The following is a 20,310-nucleotide window of genomic DNA, read 5'->3' as shown; positions in this document are numbered from 1 at the left end:
GGTAGCGACACGGGCCGCACCGGCCGCACCTGTGTGTCCGTGACGGCGGCGCCCTCTGCAGGCCGATTCCGAGAGTCGTCGCTCTGTCTCTCTCGCACCTGCACGGGACGCCCCATGAGTGCGAGAGAGACAGAGCGACAAAGACGACTCTCGGAATCAGTCTGCTGACGGCAGTGTTGGCATTACCGGACAACTACACGCCGCGTCCGTCCGAGTACATGAGCTACACTCTCCGCGATGGACGCAAACGTGTCATTTCCTGGAAATAATCCTCGAGAAAGAAAACTTTTTTATCCGAACCGCAACAAAAGTTACAAAAAAAATCCAACAATTTATGAAAATTTTTTAATAGTTGTGTTTTTGGAAAAGGATAAACATGGCCCACCGTCACACGCTTAAAACCTTTCCAAATATGTTGAGCATGTACGAACTGATTTACTCTATTATACGAAGAAATAGTTCGTAAAATAGGAAGTATCTTCTATGTAAGCTTATGTATGCCTAAAATACTTTGTTTATAAAACGAGCTGCTTTTTTTGTAAGGCCTACACTGAAAAACCAAAAGTGGTCTAGACCGCACCACTGGTCGGTGTGGTCAAATGGGTGCCATTTTGACCGCATCAGTTGGTGTGGTCTAGACCACTTTTAGCCACGTTTGGCGCGGTCCAGGCCACGTTTGGCGCGGTCCAGGCCACGTTTGGCGCGGTCCAGGCCACGTTTGGCGCGGTCCAGGCTACGTTTGGCGCGGTCCAGGCCACGTTTGGCGCGGTCCAGGCTACGTTTGGCGGGCCGTTAGCGTTTCTTGCAGTGCAGTCCGAGTTGCACTTGTCCGCCGCCGCGTAACCTTTCGCATTTCCCCGCTAGATGGCGTCGCAGTTCGGCCGCCGCGCCGTGGCGGCTCCGCGTCCCGATGATACATATTACCGGTGTGCCGCATCTGCAGACCGATGCCGATTCCGAGCGTCGTTCTCGTCGCTCTGTCTCTCTCGCACCTACACGGGTCGCCCTATGAGTGCGAGAGAGACAGAGCGACGGAAACGACTCTCGGAATCAGTCTGCTGCGCGGCTGCACGGCAGCAGCGCGGCGAAGGGAATGCCCACAGTGTGCTCGCATCCGGGTCGCCGGCCGGGCCGCTCCACTTTTAGTCGTCGATTTCGTACGATTCTCAGTGCTGCCGCTCGCTGCAGAAGAAAATGTCACTGGGTTTGTGCCAGACTAGCCCAGCCCAGCCTTGCCCAGCCCAGTCTTGCCCAGCACGCAGGCAGGCTGTCCCGTCGGTCTGTCTCTCTCACACTCACGCGGGCCGGGATGCCTCATGAGTGCAAGAGACAGACAGACAGGCAGACAGACAGGCAGACAGACAGACAGACAGACAGACAGACAGGCAGACACAGACAGACAGGCAGACAGACACAGACAGACAGACAGACAGACAGACAGACAGACAGACAGACAGACAGATACAGACGACAGACAGACTGACAGACAGACAGACAGACAGACAGACAGACAGACAGACAGACACACAGACACACAGACAGACAGACAGACAGACAGACAGACAGACAGACAGACAGACAGGCGCCGTCGTCTTTGCTCACGTACTACACACGGCCTCTGGTTAGCGGTGGCCTTCCTGCCGAAACAAGACCCGCTCCGGATTAGAAGGGGTAGGCCGAGCCGCTTCCTCCTGCCGCCGACCTCCGGAAAAACAACAACAACAACAACAGCAACAACAACAACAACAACAACAACAGCAACGCGCTCCAGAATAAATGACCCAGTCCAATTCGCGACGAACCCCCCCATGGAAATGAGCAGGCGTGCCAATCCCTCCGCAACTTCCTGCCAGAGCAGATCGGCTGCTCCATTACGTCAGGCGGACCGGTGCCAACTGTCACACACTAGCTACAAGCCGGCCGGGCAAACGGCGCTCCGGTTCAAGTTGGTAGTGGTGGCACCCCCGGCGGAAGCCCACAAGAAACGACTCTCGAGATATCGCCGTCGGAAGAAATTATACTCGTCGCAGATTTCAGTCCTGCCAACGTTTTGGTAAGGCCCCGTATTCTAGGTTTTTTTAGGTGTTTTTAAAAGTTTTTTTGTTTTTTTTTTTGGCCGGTGTGTGTGTGTTGGCCTGAGTGTAGGGGAGCGCGCGGTTCGGCGAGCGGCGGCCGGCGGCGGCCACTGACAGGTACGCTCGCTGACCTGTCATTTTCCCGCGCGCCGGCGGCGCCGACCCGCCAGGCCGCCGTGGGCCAGCCCGCCACTCGGGACTTCCCTCGGCCTCGGCTGCGTTCGGAGGGTGCTCGGGAGTGTTCGCCGCGGCAGCCCTGCAGACTGATTCCGAGAGTCGTTCTCGTCGCTCTGTCTCTATCGCACCTATACGGAACGCTCCATGAGCGCGAGAGAGACAGAGCGACGAAAACGACCCTCGGAATCAGACTGCAGGCTCGCCGCCGGTGGTGCGACGGAGACGGTCGCACAGTGGGCCAGAAGACCGGTGAGGCGGCCAAAACTCTAGACGCGTTTTGAGCTCCAGAGTCGCTAAACAGGACTCGAACCGAGCGTGTGACCCCACCAATAGATTCGTCATTCAGAGAGCTAGCCATTGGTGGGGTCACACGTTCGGTTCGAGTCCCATTTAGCGACTCTGGAGCTCAAAACGCGTCTGGAGTTTCGGCCGCCTCACCGGTCTTCTGGCCCACTGTGAGTCGGCACGCCGAGCGGAGTGGCGGCACGTCGTCTTGCCTCACCGCGCTCGGCTGCCATTGGCTGTCATTGGCCGCCCCGATCATTTTCGGCCGGACCTTGATCGGCGCGATCGGCTCCTTGTCATGTACGCGCGTTACTTGAATTAGCGCACTTGACTCGCGGTGCTCCGCGTCGCTCCGCATGCGCAACAATGGCCGAAATAACGACGCGTAATTAGGGAGTGTCACGACTCGGCCAGTTAAAAGCACAGCCGCCACTTCGTTCGCGCCCTGCAGACTGATTCCGAGAGTCGTCATTTTCGTCGCTCTATCTCTCTCGCACTCGTGGGGCGCCCCGGCTCGGTGCGAGAGAGACAGAGCGACTCTCAGCCCGCAGGGCCGCAGGGCGTCAGCCAATTAGAACAGCCTCCTTCTCCCTTTTTTTTGCTCGGAACGCCACGCAGGGGTAGTACTCGACGTCCTCCAGGACGCGCCGCACAGTGGGCCAGAAGACCGGTGGAGGCGGCCAAAACTCTAGACGCGTTTTGAGCTCAAGAGTCGCTGAACAGGCCTCGAACCGAACGTGTGACCCCACCAATGGATTCCTCGTTCGGAGAGCAATCTATTGGTGGGGTCACACGTTCGGTTTGAGTCCCATTTCGCGACTCTGGAGCTCAAAATGCGTCTAGAGTTTCGGCCGCCTCCACCGGTCTTCTGGCCCACTGTGCGGCGGTCGCCAGGACGATGCACTCGTGAGAGACGGCGGCGGGTCGCCCTAAAGTACGCGTCCGCATTGTTCCCCTACAAGGACCACGCGAACACCAAGGACCGCGTGCACGCAGAGGGCCGCGTCACGGCACGGTCGTGCGGTGCCGTACTGCAGCCTGCTTAGTGCTTTCGCCGCTCTGTCTCTCTCGCACTCACGGGGCGTCCCGCGGGGGTGCGAGGGAGACAGACGCACGGCGCGGAATCCGCCCGATGCCGTACGTACTGCCGCGCGGCCGCGCCGCGGTGGTCACTGTCACATCATTTTGAAATCGCCATGTCGATGGTATCACGGCGCTGCTGAGGCACTGCTAAAGCGGCTCCCCGATGAAGCAGAGCGGGGAATGAGCGGAGAGCGCGGAGCTCTCGGGGAAAGGAAAGGGCGCCGCAGACCAATCAAACTCCGCTACTATTTATTTTTAGGTTTTTTTCTTTTTCTTCGCAAAAGAAAAAAAAATCCAATCGGCCTGGCCGGTATTCGAACCCGCGTCGCCTTCCAAGTGGCGTGCCGCCGCCTGACGGTTCATTCGACCTCCCCGTAGTGCAATTAGGCGACGCAATCAATGATTTTAATTAAGCGCGCGGTCTGCTTCGACGGGGCTGCGTGCGAATCTCTCTCTCTCTCTCTCTCTCTCTCTCTCTCTCTCTCTCTCTCTCTCTCTCTCTTTCTCTTTTTCTTTCTCTCTCTCTCTCTCTCTCTCTCTCTCTCTCTCTCTCTCTCTCTCTCTCTCTCTCTCTCGGACGCTGCCCTCGGATGAGGCTGATGCCACTGTCATTCTCCCAGTGCCGGCAGCGGCCTTTAGGCCTTTCGCCTTGGCAGGGGAAGGACGTGCGACCGGAGAGGCCGCCCTGCCCCGCCCTGCCCCTGCACTGCGAGGCGTCCAGTAGCAGCAGCAGCAGTCCAGACAGCGCCGTGTCCACCTGTTTCCCAGCTCGCTGCTGGAATGGAATTAAATTTCCATTTATGACAGTTTCTTTGTTGTTGTTGTTGTTGTTTGTCGTTTTTGGTGTTTGAGGGTGCGCGTGGGAAGAGGATCTCTCAGGCCAATCCTCGGTTGAAACACCGCATGACACAAAAGATTCACTCGCGCTAGCTGAGCAGAGCAGGCATCTGCACTCTAAGCATGGAGTGCCCTGAAACCGGGCGCCTTTGTCACCCACCCCACCTTTTAGGGTGCCAAATGTCGCCCAGTTTCTGGGCACCTTTGTCGCCCAGTCTCGAGGTGCACAAATCATACTGCAATAGGCCCTCTCCCATGGTAGAGCATGCAATGCACTATGGTGTCTAGTTCCTGGGCGACTCACGTGCCCAGATTCTGGACACCTTTGCCACCTTAAACGCTGCTGAGCCATGGGTGAAGGAAGGTTCCTTTGTCCACCCCGAGACTAGGCGACAAAGGTGCCCAGAAACTGGACGACAATTGGCACCCTTAAAAAGTGGGGCCGGCGACAAAGGCGCCCAGTTTCAGGGCACTCCGACTTTAGAGTGTAGTGCCAGCCCCAGCCACTGTATCTGAGGGGCAAAGCAAGGCAAAGCGGGCGGCTGCCCGATGCCACAGCTAGACAGTCTTCTGTGGTCCCCGCCTCGAGTGGCGATACCCCGCGCGGCGCGCAGAGTCTCTCGCCGCCCGAGGTCTCGACGGCTGCTGAGCGAAAGGGGTGGCCTAGCCCGCGGGCGCGGTCAGAGGTTTCCATTTTTGCGTTCAACACACACACACTTTAATGGGAAAGTTTGACAGACGACACTAGATCAGTCACCACAACCATACCTTAATCACAGGGGCGTTCGATCACAATAATAACATGACAATAAAAACCCGAGTCAAATCACATAAAACGCGGCAATAATACTGATCAGTCATGGACGCGTCCTCTCGGCAATTTTACGCACATTTCGCGTTGCCTGGCATCAATTTAAAATCATCATAAAATTTGCTTAGAACGGTCAGGTTCGTATTCAAAACAACAAGAAACCTTTCCAATTCCTCTATAATAACTTGTTTTTTCTCTTCTGTGACTTCCTCTTCCTTGCTTAGAGCAAAAGCTTTGATGAGCTGGCTTCGTTTTGGTATCATTTTCGATAAGACCTGCGGATAGAAGTTTCATGTCAAGTCGATTGGCGCGTGTTTTGTCTAAGCTTCCAGTTTGATTGTTTGTTTGTTTTTCCTCTCACCCCGAAAAGTTTTTGCGCGATCCATCCGTGGTGCATCTCGAGGGTCTCTCTGTACGACGTCTGCACGTTGGTGCTGAGGTCTTCACCCCAGTTGTTGTCTCTGCACTCGGTCGCCACAGATCGCAAAAAATTGTGGACGAAGTGCAGGGCTCTGTCAATAAACCGAAGCGCTACCAGTGAGGCGCGAGGGGGTATGCACTCGCGTAATAGTCGGTTCACTCTATCTGTAATAGCACGCGTAATAATACGCGTAATAGTCGCGTAATAGCAGAAATTGTCAAAATTTTATCAATTTTGGCGTGTTTTAGGCCGTTTTTAGCTAAATTCCGATTGATTTGTGGCGTAATAGAGCGTAATAGCGTAATAGTCGGTACACAGGTTCAGAGAGCGCATACCCCCTCGGTGAGGCGACTCGGCATGCGGAGTCTCGGCGATACTCCACGCTCGGTTGACTTCCCGGCGCGGGGTATCGCTACTCTCTAAGTGTCTTAATCTGGCTGCACCAGCATATTATGGTTAAGATTTCCTCCATGATACAAACGAAATACGTCAAAATATCCATAAGATACATTGAATTTTTTAAGGTATATGCGGGTATATGTTATGAAGTCAGCTGCACCACCATAATCAATCCATAATATAGAGAATTTTCACCATACGACTTTTACAGTGTAGCTCACTGTTCACGTACCTCCGGAGCCACAGCAGGGCGTCGATGGCCGTCGCCTTGCAGCCCTGCGCCTTCTCGAACAGGAGCATGTCGTTGAGGAACTCGAACCTCTTCTCATCCTCATTGTACTTGGCGGTAAGTTTCTGCCGACAAAACGCCCACCTTAGGAACGCCGCATGGCTCACCAGCGAATCAGCAGAGCTACTCCGAAGAACCGTTCGGTTCTCCTCTCATGCTGTCTCTCTCGCACCCGTGCGGAAGGCCTCAGAGAGCGACAGAGACAGCGATGAAACGACTTTTCGGAATAAGCCTGCAGGCAAGGGCGGGACGTCCAGCCCGGGTGGATTTAGAGGAGGCTAGAGCCGCCTAAAAGGCAGGCGAGATGCGATACTTTGTCCCGGCAAGTAGGCAAAGGGCAACACTTTGCTCCAGGAGGTAGACAAAGGCGCTTCTTTGCCCCCCTCCCCCCCCCTCCCCCCCTCCCCCTCCCCCTCAGGCCGTACCTGGATCCGTTCATGCCTGCAGGTCGGTTGCGGCATTCTCATGGTTGCGGTTGTCTGTCTATATCGCCAAACCGGGGCAGCAGATACACTGGACCAGTGACCGACGGAACACCCCAACAGTGGGGCATCACGTCGTCGACTTGCGCTTCGAGGCTCCAACACCCCCACAGTGGGCCAGAAGCAGCCAGAAGACCGGCACGCGCGGCCAAAACTCTACAGACGCGTTTTGAGCTCCAGAGCCACTAAGCAGGACTCGAACCGATCGTGTGACCCCACCAATATATTGCTCTCCGAACGAGGAGTCCATTGGTAGGGTCACACGTTCGGTTCGAGTCCCGTTTAGCGACTCTGGAGCTCAAAGCGCGTCCTGGATTTTGACCACTTCTGGCAAATCCACTGTGAAACGACGTCAACTTCCTCTCCCGCTCACCTGAATGTTCCCATTGATGTCGTAGCGCACCGGAGCGAAGACCTGCCCCAGCAGTTCTGGAAAAAATAGAGGAAGCTCGTTTATTGGATGGCCTCGCGCGCCAACAGGGTGACCAGACGGTATCAGGCTGCCTTTATCTGAGTCCTTATCTGCCGCAGCTGATGCCGTGGTCTAGGCGAGGGACCTGGGCCTCCTGGGCGTGCTCGGCCGTGTCGCACAGTGGGCCAGAAGACCGGTGGAGGCGGCCAAAACTCTAGACGCGTTTTGAGCTCCAGTCGCTAAACAGGACTCGACCCGAACGTGTGACCCCACCAATGGATTGCTCTCCGAACGAGGAATCCATTGGTGGGGTCACACGTTCAGTTCGAGGCCTGTTTAGCGACCCTGGAGCTCAAAACGCGTCTAGAGTTATGTCCGCCTCCGCCGGTCTTCTGGCCCACTGTGCGTCGGGTTACGTTCACGCACGCCTTGCCTCCAAGGCGACACCGCTACGCCGCTACGCACGCCCCATGGGGCACGCTACGCGCGCTACGGCTTCGGGCTTTTCAAACAGTGCTTTTCAAACAGTGGTATCGACTTTTCCGCCCCGCGGTTACGCAACGTGGGCACTGTTTTCGGGGGGCGGGGTCGGCTCTCAAAGGGCCCGGATTTTTTTGGCACGGCTGAGACGCAGGGAGAGCAGGTGGGCATATCCCAACCTTGGACATAGCAGTTGTCATGTCTGTGACACTGACTGGACAAAGTCTGGCGACGCGCTGCACAGTGGGCCTGAAGAGCGCTGGAGGGGGTCAAAACCCCAAACGCGTTTTGAGCTCCAGAGTCGCTAAACAGGACTCGAACCGAACCAATGGACTGCTCTCCGAACGTGCAATCCATTGATTGGGTCACACGTTCGATTCGAGGCCTGTAGTGACTCTGGAGCTCAAAACGCGTTTGGGTTTTTGACCCCCTCCAACGGTCTTCAAAACGCGTCTCCGTCTCCACAGGTCTTCTGGCCCACGAAGCGCTGGCTGCCGCGGCTCCCAGCGAGGGGTAGGTGTGCAGACTGATTCCGAGAGTTGTTTCCGTCGCTGTGGCTCTTTCGCACTCATGGGCGCCCCGTGTGGGTGCGAGAGAGACAGAGCGACGAAAACGACTCTCGGAATCAGTCTGCTTTCGCACTCATGGACGCCCCGTGTGGGTGCGAGAGAGACAGAGCGACGAAAACGACTCTCGGAATCAGTCCGCCGTCGTCGCGTTGGTGGTTCCGGTGCACTCACCGACCAGCTTGACGACCCCGGCGGCCGCCTCCAGGAACGGCACGGTGGAGATCTTGCCGTCGACGGGGTCCGGGAAGGGCCGCAGCTCGGCGGCGAAGATGCTGTCCTGGCTGGCGTCCATCATGACGGCGAGCGGAGCGGCGGGCGTTGCGCCCAAGTGGAGGTTCCGCTCGAGGCCGGTGCCGCACGTAAACAAAAACAGAGCCAGCGACAATGCGAGCAGTGCTGCCAACGCGATGCACCGAAACTGGCCGAAACTGCCGCCGCCGGCCAGCGCAGCCTCGCATGTGACGGGGAGGTTAGGGTAAGCGGACTGTCGTCGATAGCGACCGCTTGGCCGGCTCGCGTAGGCGGCGTCACCCGGCGCGCCTGCGCAGTGCCTTAGTCAGTCGGCCCGGCCAACCGTCCGGCCCACTTCCGGGCGGCGCACAGTGGGCCAGAACACCGGTGGAGGCGGCCAAAACTCTAGACGTGTTTTGAGCTCCAGAGTCGCTAAATAGGCCTCGGACAGAACGTGTGACCCCACCAATGGATTCCTCGTTCGAAGAGCAATCCATTGGTGGGGTCACACGTTCGGTTCGAGTCCCGTTTAGCGACTCTGGAGCTCAAAACGCGTCTAGAGTTTTGGCCGCCTCCACCGGTCTTCTGGCCCACTGTGCGGCGCACTGCGCTGCGGCGTCTCCGAGATAAGCCAAGACCAAGGTCTGCGTCGTCTGAGTCGTCTGCCTTGCCTGCACCGCCACCGCTCGCCGCTCAACCTCCATTTGAGGGTTGCTCACCACTTTGAAGCGGTCTAAATGCGTTAACTCAGCTTGTGGTCCGAGAGGCGACTTCCCCTGCTTCTTGCCGGCACCTGCAATCTATCTACACAGACTTCACACTTCAGAGTCATTCGTCATGCACGAGGGTCACTTGAAACCGATTAGGATTGAGTCGGCCGGTGATGTCATGTTACCTGAGGCTTAAAGATGTAGACGCACATCCGCGCATAGCAAGCGCGGATCCAGGGAGGGGGGAGGGGGCTAAAGGACAACTGCCCCCCCTTGACCACTAGATAGCCGCCTGAAAAGTAGGCAAAAAGCACCACTTTGTCCCTAAGTAGGCAGTCGCAAAATAGGACTAGAATCGAGCGTTAGACCCGACGAATGGATTCCTCGTTCGCAATGCACTCAATTGGTGGGATTAAGCGTTCGGTTTGAGCCCCACTTAACGACTCTGAAACTCCAAACGCGTCTAGAATTTTAGCCGCCACCACCGGTTTTCTGGCCCACTGTAAAGGGGTTGGAGGCAAGGGATCGGACTTGGTGTCAGTTCACACATTTTAATGATAGACGGAAACAAAAACATTAATATCAAATGGGATCACAGCCACAGAAAAATGAGTTAATTCATGGAGTTTGAGCGCTCCAAAAGTCCCCGCTCCAGCAGCAGAGTCGGGCGGCGCTCCAGCACGAGGGTCGGCCTCCTCTCCAGGTTAGGCTTCACCTCCACCTCGGCAGTCAGGCCCTGCTTCAGCCGCTGTGGACCAAACCAAGGGTTGCCGCTCAAACCACGCCAAACCACAGTGGCAGTGCGTGCCTCGAGGGCTGTCTCACTGCAGGTGGGCCAGAAGACCGCAGTGGAGGCGGCCAAAAGTCTAGCCGCGTTTTGAGCTCCAGAGTAGCTAAATGGTACTCAAACCGAAAGCGTGACCCCACCACTGGCTTGCTCTCCGAACGAGGAATCCAATAGTAGTGGGGTCACACGTTCGGTTCGAGTCCTTTTTGACAACTCTGGAGCTTAAAACGCGTCTAGACTTTTGGCCGCCTCGACTGGTCTTCTGACCCACTGTGCGCTGCAAGGCCAAGAGGCGTTGTCGCGCTCACCTCCATGAAGCTGCCCTTGGCCGTGAGCATGAAGAACACGGCGTAGCCAGGGATCCAGACCATGGAGAAGGAGGACACGAGCAGGCCCAGCGCCTCGCCCCACGCGGGGTAGTCGTAGTTGCCGTAGCGGATGGGCACGTACTGGACCACGGACCAGACGAAGATGCCCTGGAAGTACATGGGTTGAAAAGGCGTGGGTTACTCTCGCTCATTCCACCTGCACTCATTCGGACGTGCATTTCACCTGCATACATTCGGAAATTCATTCAACCATTCATTCAACCTGCATTCATTCGTACCCTCATTCAACCTGCATTCATTCGGACATTCATTCAACCTGTATTTATTCGGACATCTGGTCATGCATGCATTATTTCATTCATTTGATCATTCATGCGTTAATTCATTCATCTGGTCATTCATGCTTTCATCATTTGTCTGGCCATTCATTCATTCATTCACTGTTAAAAAAAATCTGAAAATTCAGACCACTTTTGTCAGACTTGGTGGTCTGAAACTATTTTTCAGACTTGTTTCAGACTGCTTGTCTGAAAATTTTGCCTTCCGGTATGAAAATTGCGACCTGATCGTCTCAGAACCTGAATTCAGACCAGCGCAGTCTGAAAATTTAGATGGTTAAGTCTGAAAATTCAGACCAACCCAAGATGTCGTTTGTCCGCTAGATGGCGCGCATGTTGTGGAACATACCTACTTCAGTTTAAAAGGCTTCTAATGTGAAAATATATTGGTTCAAAAGTTCCAAATTGATAGGACTTAATCGGCCATATGAGAACCATTCTCTGCCGCAAGATTTATCTCCCTAATATGGGTGAAAGTTGAACAATCCACATTCTAATTTACCTCTCGCGGGTGGCTCCGTGTCGCCATTTCCTTGGGTGCCACAGGCCGGCCTCTCGAGAGTCAGGGAAAAGGACAGAGGACCTTCTCCCTCATCACAATTTTTACTCAATGTTGTCCTCTCTGGAGGTTCACACACACCTGAGATTCTTTCTATGTCATAGTGAATATGCCACGAACCTTAAAGTTCACAATCTTCGTACAGGACTGAATTTTCAGACCACCAAACTCTGAAATGTAAGACTCTCGAGTTCTGAATTTTCAGACCATGTAAATGGTCTGAATTTTCAGACCTCAAGTCTGTTAATAACTTCTTACCAATTTGGTCTGAATTTTCAGACTTTTTTTTTAACAGTGTTCATTCATTCATTCATTCATTCATTCATTCATTCATTCATTCATTCATTCATTCATTCATTCATTCATTCATTCATTCATTCATTCATTCATTCATTCGGACACCTACCAGCATGACGGCGGGGGCCAGCACCAGCCAGCACAGGCGCCAGAAGGGCCCGGGGTTGACGCCCGTCATCTCGTGCACGCACTTGGCGAACCTGCCCACGCCGAAGACCCACGACACTGCGACGGTCTGGAAGAAGGCCACCCAGAGCAGCGAGATGCCCGACGCGGCGTACATGTCCATCAGCTGGAACACGTACATGCCGCCCTGGAAAGAGGCGAAGCAGTCAGGGAGCGCTCGGAAGAAACGTGCATTAACGCCTTTTGGGCTCCAGAATCGCTCAATGGAACTCGAACCGAACGTGTGACCCCGCCAATGGATTGCTCTCCGAACGAGGAATCAATTGGTGGGGTCACACGCTCGGTTCGAGTCCTATTTAGCGACTCTGGAGCTCAAAACGCGTCTAGAGTTTTGGCCGCCGGCGCCGGTCTTCTGGCAAAGCCACTGTGCGCACCTGGGACACCATAGGGATGGCCAGGAGGAACATGAGGGCGCACACGGCCAGCGTGAAGACGCCCCTCCTGGGCTGCAGCTGCTGCGGCCAGCGGTCCACCAGGCCGGTCACGAACGACTCCACGTTGCAGAACTCGCTGTCCACGCCGAGGATCTGCACAGACGCACGAGCCGGTTGAAAACTACCGAGCACACTCTGCATGTCTGAGGGTGAAAGGCTGCACCAGCACAATATTACGGTGGAAATTTTCTCTACAATTATTTAAAAGAAATTCGACGAACCATCTATAAGGTACGAGGAGTTTCCAAACGGAAGTTACAAAGTCAGCTTTTTCAAATAATGCAAGTTACAAAGCAAGCTGTACCACCACGAAAATGGAGAATTTTCGTCGTTTCAATGGAGAATTTCCACCATTACAATGGAGAATTTTCATAATTAAAATTGAGAATTTTCACCACTAAAATAGAGAATTTTCGGGGGATGGCTCAGTAAATACACGCACGCCTGATCCAAATTATTTCCCCATTAATTGAATAAATTATGATTAATTGTGAATTATGTAAAATTATTACAAATTATTGGTAATTATTCCAAAAAAATTAAAATAATGAAAATAAAATTGAAATTGTCCGGAAGGACGATCATGCTCCGTAGCGACGCCCGAGCACCGGCAAGCTTATGTTGATTTGGGTTGTGTCGAGCAGGACGATCACCGACGTGGATTTATTCAAGTCATCGACACGAGGCTAATCACCTGGTGTGACAAATTAAGTGCTGCTCTGAAATCCATGGTATGAGACTTTACGCAACCGCAACATCTGTCGTCTGCTAGCGGACTTCACCGCTACAAACACCACGAACCATCACTATCTATTTGGAAAATTGACAAGCATCCAATATTTCCATAACGGTGCATTACACATTCAAACGAACGTGACAGTACATGGGTGTCACATTCGTTTGGATGTGACACGACATGTGTACTTGGGTACCATGTGTCACATACGTTTTAATGTGACAGTTTGACAGCTGATTGCGTGTCACACCCGAAGTAATGTGACAAAGCGGTGCGGTGTGTCACATTCGTTTGAATGTTGATTTTCACCGTTTGTCACGCTCAAACTAACATCGCCGTTTTCACGTGAAAACAAACGTGACGTCACATTCCTTGGCTACCAGTGCCGTTATGGAAATATTGAATGCTTATCAATTTTCCAAAGAGGAAGTGATGGTTTGTGGTGTTTGTAGCGGTGAAGTCCGCTAGCAGACGACAGATGTTGCGGTTGTGTAAATTCTCATACCGACCAACGTATACTCACCCGTGGATTTCAGAGCAGCACTTTCTTTGTCATACCAGGCCATTAGCCTCGTGTCGATGAGTTGAATAAATTCACGTCGGTGATCGTCCAGCTTGACACAACCCAAAGCCACCTAAGCTTGCCGCAGCTCGGGCGTCGCTACGGAGCATGATCGTCCTTCCGGACAATTTCAATATTATTTTCATTATTTTATTTGTTTTGGAATAATTACTAATAATTTGTAATAATTTTACATAATTCACAATTAATCGTAATTTATTCAATTAATGGGGAAATAATTTGGATCAGTTGTGCGTGTATTTACTGAGGCCATCTCAATTTTCGCCACTAAAATGGAGAATTTTTTCATTAAAATGGTGAGTTTTAATATTGTAAATGGAGAATCTTCACCATTATGAGACATTTAGTGTGGAAGCCGATAATTGAAAACCTCCGCCGCGGCTCACGCACCAGCAGCATGAAGAAGAAGATGAAGGCCCAGGCCGGCGCCCCCGGCAGCTGCTGCACCACCTCCGGGTAGGTGATGAACACGAGCCCCGGGCCGCTGGACACGACGTCGGCGACGCGCGCGCCCTGCACGTGCGCGATGTAGCCCAGGATGGAGAAGGTGATGCCGCCGGCCAGCAAGCACGTCACGCTGTTCACCACGCACGTGATGATGGCGTCCCTGCAGAAAGGGCGACGGGTTCAACTACCACTCTACAAACTCAAGTGTCTACATAGCACACTCCAACTGGAGTCAACCTCAACCTGGCATGTACACTCGACCTGGAGTCAACCTGACATGTACACTCCACCTGGCGTCAACATGGCATGTAAACTGTTGCTGAAGTCCGCTGCCTTTTGTATGTAAAGCAGAGCAAAAGTGTGCTTGCAGGTAAACGTCACCTGGCATGTACTTGGCAAGCATGCTCCAGCGTGGAGTGGAGTGTACATGCCAGGTCGACTCCAGGTGGAGTGTACATGCCAGGTTGACTCCAGGTGGAGTGTTCATGCCAGGTTGACTCCAGGTGGAGTGTACTATGTCGACACTTCACTTTGTAGAGCAGCTACTTGGTCAGGCTAGGTTAGGTCAGGTTAGGTTAGATAGGTTAAAATGATTACTTGTGGCAGTTGTGGTGGAAGGCGTTGTAAGAGCCGAGCGCGGGGAGCGTGCCCACGCCGATGGAGTACGAGAAGAAGATCTGCGTGGCGCCGTCGATCCAGGGCCCCGCCGACAGCAGCGCCCCCCAGTCCGGCACAACCAGGAACACCAGCCCGTCCAGCGCGCCGGGCAGCGTGAGCGCGCGCCCCGCCAGCACCAGCATGATGGCGTACGGGAACAGCGCCGTGAACCACACGATCTGCGACAACACAGTTACCGTAACACGGTGGGCCAGAAGACCGGTGGAGGCGGCCAAAATCCCGGACGCCTTTTCAGCTCAAAAGTCGCCAAATGGAACTCGAACCGAAAGTGTGACCCGAACGCTCTCCGAACGAGGAATCCATTGGTGGGGTCACACGCTCGGTTCGAGCCCTGTTTAGCTACTCAGGAGCTCAAAACGCGTAAAGAATTGTGGCCGCACTCTGGCCCACTGTACGTTACGTGGTTGGTGGACGTCGACAAGGCGCACTGCTGATCCAGGTGCAGGACAAGTTCTACATACACACTTACGGTAGGCGTAGACCATAATGCCGCACACTTGCAAGTGTCGACCACACCGTGTCGTATACGCCTAGAAGCGTAGCACACAGCTCGTGCGACGATACAACCATTGATTTGTCACGATCCTCGGCCTAAGACACAGTGTGGCTGACACGTTGCAAGTGTAGGACATGATGGTCTGCTCCCGCACGTGTGTACTCGTCCTACACTTGGATTAGCAGTGCGGTCACGCCGCAAGTCACTGGGGGTCGGGTTACCCCTCGGGTTACCCCGGGGTTACCTTGCCACTCTCGTGGAGGCCGCGGCAGATGATGAGGTACACGAGCAGCCATCCGAGCAGCAGGCAGCCCAGCAGCTCCCACTGCATGCCGCCCAGGTCCTCCAGGCCGGCCGTGAGCTGCAGCACGCGCCGACTGCGGGCAAAGGCCGTCGTTCACTACGGTCGCAGCGCGACAGTGGGCCAGAAGACCGGTGGAGGCGGTCAAAATCCCGGACGCGTTTTGAGCTCCAGAGTCGCTAAACAGGACTCGAACCGAACGTGTGACCCCACCGATGGATTGCTCTGCGAACGAGGAATTCATTGGTGGGGTCACACGCTCAGTTCGAGTCCCTTTTGGCGACTCTCGACCTCAAAACGCGTCTAGAGTTTTGGCCGTCTTTACCGGTCTTCTGGCCCACTTTGCCCGAGGGCTGGCGTGAGCGGGCAGAAGCTCGAATCCAACCTACTCCCAGAACTCCTCGACCGGCGTGCTGCGGTTGGTCGCGTTGGCCAGGATCTCGAAGCCCTCCATGTCCTCCAGGACCATGGACGTGTTCACTCCGAGGGCCGTGCCGTTGGCGCCCGTCGAGCACCGCGCCGTGTTCCACCAGTTACCTGCCGGCACCCACCTCAACTTCATGACCAATTCCAATTTTCCGAAAGGAAAAAAAAACTGTTTATAAACAGCAACTTTTTGCCTACCGCAAGTTTCCCAGGGCAGCCCGGGGAGCTTGGTGAAGGTTGCGATAAGGTAGAAAAGCGTCCACGCCACGATGACGCAGTAGTACACGTCGAGGAGAAAGACGATGGCCATGGTGGCGTAGCCGGTGCCTGTGTTTTTACAGAAAACGTTGTACACTTTTCCAGCAAAAAAGAAAGATGGATGAGCAGCTGGGCGTGTCTCAGTGCGCTAGGAGGCGATCAAAAAACACCGGACGCGCTTTGAGCTCCAGAGTCGCAGGGACTCGAAACGAACGGTGACGCCGCCAATGGATTGCTCTCCGAACGAGGAATCCATTGGTGGGGTAACACGCTCGGTTCAAGTCCTGTTCAGCGACTCTGGAGTTCAAAACGCGTCTAGAGCTTTGGCCGCCGGCGCTTGTCTTCTGGCCCACTGTGCGCACTACTTGCCTCTGAGGAGGGGGCACAGTGTGCCGACCAGCGTCATGCCGCCCGCGCCGAGGTACTGGCCCAGCGCCACCTCCTGGAAGAACATGGGGATGCCGCAGAAGACCATGGCCACGAAGTACGTCAGCAGGAAGGTCCCTGGAAGCCGAGGCCACATTAGCGGCACCGCCGAGAGCCACTCCTCGCCGCCAGTGTGTTGGGCACTGCTGCTTCTCACCGCCACCGTTCTTGTAGCAGAGGTACGGGAACCTCCAGACGTTGCCCAGCCCCACGGACACCGAGATGCACGAGAACAAGAAGTCCAGCTGGTTGTTCCAGCCGCCCCTGGTGTTGCGGTTGGCGGGGGCCCCGGGACCGCCGCGGAGGCCGCCGGCCTCGACATGAGCCAGGGACAGTCGCGCCACCGCGCGCGGGGTCAGCTTCTGGTTGCCCAGGAACTCGTAGGACGGCGACTCCGGGGGGCTGGCCCCGGCGGACGCCCGCCTCGCCCCCGAGGACCTGCGCTGCGGCATCCTGGATGATGGCGGCGCTGGAAAATCGAAAGAACGGTTTTGTTGGTGTATTTTCTGCTGCTCACGCCGCACCGTGGTCTCTCTTGACCTCCTCGACGGCCACCTCTACGGCCTTCTCGACGACCTGTTCTACGGCCTCCTGGGCGGCCACCTCAACGGCCTCCTCGACGGCCTCCTCAACGGCCTCCTCGACGGCCCTCGACGGCCTCCTCGACGGCCTCCTCGACGGCCTCCTCGACGGCCACCTCGACGGCCTCCTCGACGGCCACCTCAACGGCCTCCTCGACGGCCTCCTCGACGGCCTCCTCGACGGCCACCTCTACAGCCTCCTCGACGGCCTCCTCCTACAGCCTCCTCCACGGTCACCTCGACGGCCCTCGACGACCTCCTCGACGGCCACCTCGACGGTCACCTCGACGGCCTCCTCGACGGCCATTTCGACGGCCTCCTCAACGGCCACCTCGACGGCCACCTCGACGGCCTCCTCGACGGCCTCCTCGACGGCCACCTCTACAGCCTCCTCGACGGCCTCCTCCTACAGCCTCCTCCACGGTCACCTCGACGGCCCTCGACGACCTCCTCGACGGCCACCTCGACGGTCACCTCGACGGCCTCCTCGACGGCCATTTCGACGGCCTAACGGCCACCCCGACGGCCTCCTCAACGGCCACCTCAACGGCCATCCCGACGGCCTCCTCGACGGCCACCTCGACGGCCTCCTGAACAGCCTCCTCAACGGCCTCCTCGACGGCCACCTCGACGGCCACCTCGACGGCCACTTCGACGGCCTCCTCGACGGCCACCTCGACGGCCACCTCGACGGCCTCCTCAACGGCCACCTCGACGGCCTCCTCGACGGCCACTTCGACGGCCACCTCAACGGCCTCCTCGACGGCCTCCTCGACGGCCTCCTCGACGGCCTCCTCGACGGCCACCTCGACGGCCACCTCGACCGACGCGCCGCGGGCCAAGGGCTGGCTCCGTTACGCACTTGGCGCTCTTGGCCCGGCGGCCGGCATTCTTCGAACGGCGTGGGTCTACCTGACTGTACCTGGCCGCACCACGGCGCCCGGCCGCCCCTCATCGGCATGCGGGTGGTGGTTGTGCTGCCGGGGCGCACGACCACACTCAACCAGCAAGGCCCGCACGGCGCGCAAGGCCAAGGCGCCAAGGCAGTGGCCGGCAGCAGACTGATTCCGAGAGACGTTTCGTCGCTCTGTCTCTCTCACCTATACGGCACGCTCCACGAGTGCGAGAGAGACAGAACGACAAAAAAGACTCTCGGAATCGGCCTACAGGCAGCACGCCAGGGCTCTCGCGTGCCCAATTAATACCAACACCCCCACCCCGCGCGACGAGGTTCACGCCTTCTCGCTTTCGCGCTGCGTGGTTCTACAACTCGGCCGTCACGGTGACGTGCATGTCGTAGGACTCGCGTCAGAGCAGCTTCAAAATCAGAGCGACAACCCCAGGCGGGACCCGACGGGTATTTCCCGGAAGGTGCATGCCGGGCGCGGAGTGTACGACTCTTGCAAAGGTGCGGACGGGTGTGGCCGACCGCTCCCGCTCGCCCTCGCTCTGTCTCCCTCACTCCACCGGGGAGCGCGCCAACAATGTCGCCTCGGTCATGAGGGGCATCTGTTAGAACCACGCGCTCCCCGCGCTTCTAAATGTGAACGATCAAAAGCGTCCTGTGTGGACTGTCTGGGGGACTGTGGAGGGCGAGGATCTTTCTATCTGGCCTGACCCATCCGTCTTTGACGTGTCGGGTCGGGAGGCGGGTGGCTGCCACTGGCTGGTGGACGTCTCGTCGGGTTGCCTCGCGAAGGGGCAGCTGACGGGGGAACGGTGCCAAACAGAGATCTATTCACGAGTCGCACCAGCTGTGCCCCGCAGTTCGAACACATGCAACACTCCCCGGCACTGAAAAAAAATCCAACCATAGGTGTTGGGTATTACGCGTCGACTTTGGACTTACCTTTCTAAAATTTGACGAGGACGACAGCTCGGGGTGTTCCTCAGATAGCGGAGAGTATGCAGACCAACGTCACCGGTCTGCAGAGTCGATTCCGTGCCGTTTTCCTTCTCCGCTGCTGGCCTCCCATTTTCCCTGCGGACGGACCCAGATCCCATTATTATGGTAATGGCCAGCCCAGTCGCATGTCCACAGCAAACATGCAAACTGGAAACAAACACTCATTTCACAGCATCAACTATTTTCCGCGCTCTTTCCGCACCTTTTCCCCGAACCAAGCACGGTCCTCGCGAAATGATGAAATGCACCGTGCTTCCAATTAACCCTTCCGTCGGGTATTTTACAGCCATACGTCAAACACGCGGTGCGCGGCGTGGTGCGCGCGGCACGGTGCCAACGCCGCTAGGTCCCGCTAGGTCCCGCCAGGGCGACGGGGACGAGGACGGGGAGGTCAGCCCTCTCCTTCGGGACGCAGACGATGGCGGCCGAGAGAGAAGCTCTGGCCGCTCCGGGCGGCGGCTATGGCGTGGGTGGTGCAGTGTCTATCAGGGAGGCTTTGACGGCAACCGCGGAAGCCGTACAGGGTGCTGGCAGCCCCCCGCCTGCCCCCGCCCCCTCCTACTCCCCGCCGCAACCCCCCATCCCATCCGTTCGCTTAAGTTCAATGTCGCAGTGCCAGTAGTCTGATTCCGAGAGTCGTTTTCGTCGCTCTGCCTCTCTCGCGGCCATACGGGACGCCCCGTCAGTGCGAGAGAGACAGAGCGACGAAAACGACTCTCGGAATCAGTCTGCAGTGCCGCCAGCGCCCGGCGACATTTACCCGAGGGAACCGCCGGCTCAATAAAACGACGTCCGGGGCGGAACCTCCCCAGGACTTGGCATAACGCTTAGGCTCCCTTACCTGCGACAAGCGCGATCCTTTCCCGGGCCAACCTTCCCGCCAAATTGCTGTTGGGCGCGACCGCACTTTTGGCGCCAAAAGTGGAAGCCGGACGACGTGCCTTCGGCTCCTTCGGCCACCTTCGGCTCGGCGGACGCGGCTCGGCGTTCGGCGCTCGGCACGGCACCAGGAAAGCACAGCAGTGATTGTGCCTGACTGCGGGCCAAACTCTGACGCCCGTGTCCTGAAGCCAGCCGCCCCTTCCCCCACCCCCATTCCCGCTCGCCGTCGGGCCGTCACCACACTGGTCAAATTCGGGGCCAGGTTTTTCGGAGGGCACCTGCCAAGCCTGGGATGTGCCGCTTTGCCGCTTCGCGAACGTTGAACTTCAGCAATGTGGACTTCCCTCCTCGTATTGTAAAGCCACTTTGTTCTAATTTTAGCGTAAAAAATTATGAGTT

The 20,310-nt window shown here is 56.3% G+C and overlaps 2 protein-coding genes across 7 annotated transcripts; both read right to left on the bottom strand.

Moving 5' to 3' along the window:
* Nucleotides 1-5,150: 5,150 nt before the first annotated feature.
* LOC117651811 (glycolipid transfer protein) lies at nucleotides 5,151-8,772 on the bottom strand. Its single transcript, XM_034396172.1, has 5 exons — nucleotides 8,492-8,772; nucleotides 7,233-7,288; nucleotides 6,321-6,442; nucleotides 5,630-5,780; nucleotides 5,151-5,543 (listed from the first exon to the last, which is right to left on the bottom strand). Exons 1-5 carry the CDS (start codon nucleotides 8,613-8,615, stop codon nucleotides 5,340-5,342), a joined length of 657 nt encoding a protein of 218 aa, XP_034252063.1. The 5' UTR covers nucleotides 8,616-8,772; the 3' UTR covers nucleotides 5,151-5,339.
* A 354-nt stretch (nucleotides 8,773-9,126) lies between these two features.
* On the bottom strand, nucleotides 9,127-20,065 carry LOC117651810 (sodium- and chloride-dependent GABA transporter 1-like). 6 transcript variants are annotated; one of them, XR_004588127.1, is made up of 14 exons: nucleotides 19,871-20,065; nucleotides 18,973-19,104; nucleotides 16,700-17,011; nucleotides 16,486-16,620; nucleotides 16,057-16,185; nucleotides 15,822-15,969; nucleotides 15,376-15,508; nucleotides 14,555-14,793; nucleotides 13,901-14,117; nucleotides 12,132-12,284; nucleotides 11,681-11,884; nucleotides 10,357-10,524; nucleotides 9,447-9,553; nucleotides 9,127-9,364 (listed from the first exon to the last, which is right to left on the bottom strand). XR_004588127.1 is itself a non-coding variant. In XM_034396170.1 (13 exons), exons 3-13 carry the CDS (start codon nucleotides 16,992-16,994, stop codon nucleotides 9,542-9,544), a joined length of 1,833 nt encoding a protein of 610 aa, XP_034252061.1. In that variant the 5' UTR covers nucleotides 16,995-17,011; nucleotides 18,973-19,104; nucleotides 19,871-20,065; the 3' UTR covers nucleotides 9,127-9,541. The 6 variants fall into 6 exon arrangements, 3 of the variants coding, with proteins under 3 accessions (XP_034252061.1, XP_034252059.1, XP_034252060.1); XR_004588126.1 differs by having other exon boundaries at nucleotides 9,127-9,355; XR_004588128.1 differs by having other exon boundaries at nucleotides 9,127-9,351.
* Between the last annotated feature and the right edge of the window lie 245 nt (nucleotides 20,066-20,310).

The sequence above is a fragment of the Thrips palmi genome, unplaced genomic scaffold (assembly GCF_012932325.1).
Source record: "Thrips palmi isolate BJ-2018 unplaced genomic scaffold, TpBJ-2018v1 HiC_scaffold_6, whole genome shotgun sequence".
Taxonomy (NCBI): Eukaryota; Metazoa; Arthropoda; class Insecta; order Thysanoptera; family Thripidae; genus Thrips; species Thrips palmi.
Note: the sequence above shows the minus strand (reverse complement) of the source record. Positions and strands in the feature narration are given on the sequence as shown.